General features: G+C 53.9%; 1 protein-coding gene across 1 annotated transcript in view; it reads right to left on the bottom strand.

Moving 5' to 3' along the window:
* Positions 1 to 17: 17 nt before the first annotated feature.
* ACAD10 (acyl-CoA dehydrogenase family, member 10) overlaps positions 18 to 4,813 on the bottom strand; it is a gene marked incomplete at its 3' end in the record, with an annotated part of 11,076 nt that continues 6,280 nt past the window's right edge. The window contains exons 8-12 of the mRNA XM_010151592.1: positions 4,117 to 4,298; positions 3,428 to 3,578; positions 2,069 to 2,214; positions 1,056 to 1,229; positions 18 to 150 (exon numbers count right to left, since the gene is read on the bottom strand). Of these exons, the coding sequence (XP_010149894.1) occupies positions 18 to 150; positions 1,056 to 1,229; positions 2,069 to 2,214; positions 3,428 to 3,578; positions 4,117 to 4,298 (786 nt within the window). The remainder of the gene's footprint in view (positions 151 to 1,055; positions 1,230 to 2,068; positions 2,215 to 3,427; positions 3,579 to 4,116; positions 4,299 to 4,813) is intronic.

The following is a 4,813-nucleotide window of genomic DNA, read 5'->3' as shown; positions in this document are numbered from 1 at the left end:
TGAGGAACGGCCCTGGCCTGGCCCAGGTGCTGTAACGTCGTGCGAGAGGCTTTGTGGTGGGGCGGCTGTCAAACACACGGAATCCTTCTTTTATGGCGAACTCCCAAGCCAGGTTGGCCACAAACTCCGCATCCTCCGGGCTGTTTTCCCCTGGGGTTGGCCTCTCTGGGGACAAGAAGATGGACACCCGTGTTTGAAAGAGCCTGTGTTAAGTAATCACATCCCAAACCGCCGTGTGACCTTGTCTGGGCCAGCCCAGCAGGACTCAGGGAGACCCCTCTCTAAGGAATATGAAAATAACGTCTTGTTTTTCCCTGATAAAGGCTCCCAGGCCAGACCTGAGGTATGCAGATAACAGCACTGAGAGTTCACACCACCAAGGTGGTGCTTGGTTCGAAGGTCTGAGAGCTCCACCTGTAGGACACGGCTCTGAGCTCCCATCCCTGGCTTCTGCTCACTTCCCCCATGAAAGAAAAGTGATCACCCAGCAGCTTCCCATCAGCACACACACCAAAACAGGAACAGACCAGACCCTGCACCCAGCAAAAAGCAGCTGCTGGGGAAATGCCCTGTGTTCCCCGTTGGCCCTTTTTTCTGTTTGCAGGACACAACCTGACTGCACAACACAGCCTGCCTGAGAGGTCACGGCAGCCTCACACCCTCCAGAGCTCGTGCTAGAGCAGGGAGTGAGTTCTGTGCTTTACAGGCCACCTTGTCAGCACCCCTCTTGTCTACACGCAGCAATCACTCGCTGCACGATGACTCCCAGCTCACTCATCTCCAGAGTGAAACAGGATCTCTCACTTTCATCCCTTATTTCCTACAGGAGCTCTATGCTGAAAGCACAAGACTTCCAGAAGTGACACATTTTGCATGACCGCCTGGAATTTCAGAGCTCTCGGGGTGCGCAGCCAGGAGGGCCCGGACTCTGCAGCACATGCCGCTGGTCTGAGCCCACCCCGGCTCAGTGTGAGCGCTCTCCCCACACTGATGCTCACGTGTCTGCGCTCTGGCCGGAGACCTGCGCAGAACAGGGCTGTGCTTGGGTTCCTCACCTGCCAGAGAGCCTTTGTAGAGTCCCTGCAGCGTCGCAGCCAGTCGGAAAAAGGCAAAGGCCATGTAGAAATTCCAGTTCTCGGGGCGCTCCACTCCCATGTGGCCACAGTACATCTGGGAATACTCATCGGCTGTGGGGACCCCCAGGCACCTCAAATCGCACTGCCTCAAGCCTGGGAGACGTGAAAAGGCAACAGTGAAGCAGCAGACAGTGAGGAGCTCTGAGCTTTCTAGGGATGCTGCGGGGCCTGCGGCAGAGCCATGCGGGTGTGGAGCAGCAGACTCCTGAGCCCATCCAACACCTGCACTGTTGCTGCACCGTTTCTGTACGTAACCATGAGCTGTGGCACCGACCCATGTAGGTGACATGCACACGGGGCAGTTTTCTTCACTGGGGTGAGGTGGTGGAAGCAGTGACTGATGGATCTTCCTCCTAAACAACGAAGTGATTTCCCTCTCTGTTTACCCCTATATTGTTCTTTAAAACAAGTGTGTAACTTTGTGGACAAACCCCTTCTGGGCTGGCCTGGTCCACAGCTTTCCCACACAGAAGAATTCCCCAGCTTTGCAGCTGAAGTGAGAGGGAAAATAATCCAAACTAATTTTTAAAATGCAGTTTTGCAGGCTGCGAGGCAGGGCCCTCCTCTCTGGGGTCATTCCTGACAGGACTGCCAACAAAGCTGTGTGCATGAGCAGGGTGATGGCAGCAACCAGGATGGGGAGCGCGTGGCAGTCATCTGCCAGCCGGGTGGCAGACACGAGACAAACTGGGGATGGGGCGACCATGGCACAGTGATCGCTGCACATGCAGAAAGATGTTTCCACCCTGGAGGGGTGGAGGGTTCTTCAGGGAAGGGAGGAAGGGCAGAGCAGGGAATATGGTCTTTCCCACAGCCCCTTCCAGCTGCAATGAGCCCAACTGTTAGCTGAGCTCTCTGGGCAGGATCTAATCTGTTCCTGAACTCTGGTTCCTCTCTCCATGTGTCAAACGTGACTTTGCCCCTCTCTGTACCTCTCAGTGCATTAAAGTGAGGTGGCAGGAAGTAGGCCATACAGTTAGTCGCCAAATCAGAGATGGGATCTCCTAGAGTTGAAAGCTTCCAGCCAAGGACAGCAAGGACTTCTGGCCTGTCTGGATGAAAGACCAGGTTGTCTATCCTGTATCAGAGGGAAAAAGAGATCAGAAAAGTCTTAAGAGGGGGGAAAAAAAAATCCCAGTGCTTGGCAGCAGTAGGTGCTTTCCAATGCTGTTCACTCTCTTCAAAAATGGCTGAATCCTTTGGGAGGCTGCACAAGTGGAAGATTAATTTCTGCAAGCATAGGTCAGGGAGGAAGGAGATTACTCAATGTGAACTCCCTGGTTAATGATGAACTGAACTGTGCTTTGAAGAACGAAACCAAGTCATTCAGGGCCTCAGATCATTAACAGACGTTACAGGATGGGCTAGCCAAAACGCGAAGCAGGCAAGTCACTGGCCAGGGGGATCTTCTGGCCATTCAAAGGCACACAGTAGCTCCAGGCCCTGCACTGCCATGTGTTGTAGCTTATGCCTAGCACAGCCCTCAACGGTCTGGGCTCCAGGAGAGGGCAGCAGCCTGCTGAGGAGGAAACAAGGAGGGCAGCCATCCTGCCGCGGTGCAGAGTTCACCAGCTTCCAGTCACACAGGAACCGTGTGCGCTAAACCTTGTGGGAAGGAGCCCTGGCCCAGAATTGGCACACGCCTACGCTGCAGCCTCACATCTGCTGGCAGCCAGGGTCTGACAAGGCAGAAGCAGCTCTCAGCATCCCTCTCCCATCCCCAGCCACCACGCTCCTGCATGCCTTCACCCATCACAGTGGCAAGTTTTGCCCTACATCCTGCAGCATCTCACCAGCCACTCAAACTCTTTCAGCAGCAAATATCATGAGCAACATGCTCCAGGACTAATATCTGAGTGTTGCAGAAACAGTTGATGATCCTCCAGTGTTAGACCAGTGTTTGCATGAAGAAACTCTGAAACACTGATGAGGCAAGATCGGAACTGAACATCAGGATTCCAGGCTTTCAGTTCCTGACCCCGGTTTCCCTGCTTGAGTGGGCACTGCTTCCAAACTGCCACAGATCAGCAGGCTGATGAAGACTGGAGAAAATACGAGAGTTCTGGGTGCAAGATAGCCCCAGTCAGAGCTCTTGGAATATGTTTCTCATGACAGATGTGAAGGTTCTGTGGCCTTCTAGGTCTCAGTAACTGGGGAACATGACTCAGAGCCCAGCTTTTGGACTGCTCTGAAGCTGCTGCACCAGCACCTCTTTGGAGTCTGCATATTGCTTTACGCCCTCTCCCCCTCTCCACTGCCTGGGACGTGCTCCAGGGAAGTGCTGTCAGTACCTGAAATCACCATGCACAACTGTTGTCTTCTGAGATTCAGGAAAATGCAGCGGCAGCCACTCGATGAGTCTCTCCATGGCTGGGATAATATGAGTTTCCATAGTTCGATACTGCTTTGTCCAGGTCTCAACTTGCCACTGAATGTAATTACCTGTAAAAACGGGAACAAAGGCTCTCAGGGAAAGGGACAGGCACAAAGAGGCTTCAAAAAAGTGCATAAAAGGTGCAGGCAGAAAAAGTCAGTCAAGCAGATGCCAGTCCAGCACCACGAGATAAGCTCTGAGATTAGCTGTGCTTCCAGGGGTCTCATATATTCTTCACTGGGCACTAGATTTCATTATCTAGTAAAAATAATCATATCCTGGACAAAAAAACTTAACTCCGAGAAGCTGAGATAGCCCTGCAGAGAGACTGGAGGAGCTGAGGAAGTCTGGTCAGAGGTGGCAGCGAACAGGTTCTTCCTGCACCCACAGCGTGGCTCTTGCTCATGGCAGGAAGCTCTGGGGGTTACCAACACTAACCACAGACCTGGAGGAGCTGAAGCAGCTCTCCACATCCTCCCACCACGCCTGGGGATGCAGACACCCTGCTGCTCATCTTTGCTTTCCCACCTGCCCCCAGCCTATCCCTTGAAATGCTGATACACAGAAGAAGAAAACAGTGACAGAGGATACAAAGCCTCCTCTCACCATGCTCCCTGAGGTCCTGCAGTTTGGCTGCTCTGAGGTCTACGCTGTGGATCTTGGAGAGGACTTGGCTCATGGCAGCATAAACAGCCGTCCGCTGGCGAGGCTGCAGGGCCGGGAGGGAGCCATCCCTGTAGACACGGCCAGCACAGTGCTCCATCAGGTAGAACGGAGTGCCAAAGGTGCTGAGGAAGCAAGGTGGAACCGGCACGTCTGAGGTTAATCCTGTTGCCTACCACCTCTCAAATCTCACCTGCAACTCCAGCGTGCTCCAGGCCTCACCTGCACGGCAAGGTGAAGAGCAACAGGAGCACTCGTGCCCAGCTGTGGCCTGGGCTCAAGCCCAGCTCAGGCTGCCTGCTTGCATGTAGTATGATCCGTCCTGTTCCCTCCATCCCCAGGAAGCTGAGCTTGGAGCTGGGCTACAGCATCAACTATCTCCCTGCCCCCCCTGCAGCGAGCTCCAGAGCTGGGCTGTCAGAGCGCACGCAAACATCACCGAGGGTGGACACACGTTTAACTGCAGTGCAGAGGCTTTATTACTGCGGCCAGCAGAGATCTGAGCGTAGCTGTGCTGCCTGCAGATTACACACGGTGTCCTGGCCGCAGATTTGCTGCTATCACGGCTGTAGGCCCTGGGGCAAGTCTGAGGACTGGCAGGTAGAAAAATAACCTCCTTATTGGAAAACTGAGAATATTG

This window comes from Eurypyga helias, unplaced genomic scaffold (genome assembly GCF_000690775.1).
Source record: "Eurypyga helias isolate BGI_N326 unplaced genomic scaffold, ASM69077v1 scaffold37165, whole genome shotgun sequence".
Taxonomy (NCBI): domain Eukaryota; kingdom Metazoa; phylum Chordata; class Aves; order Eurypygiformes; family Eurypygidae; genus Eurypyga; species Eurypyga helias.
Note: the sequence above shows the minus strand (reverse complement) of the source record. Positions and strands in the feature narration are given on the sequence as shown.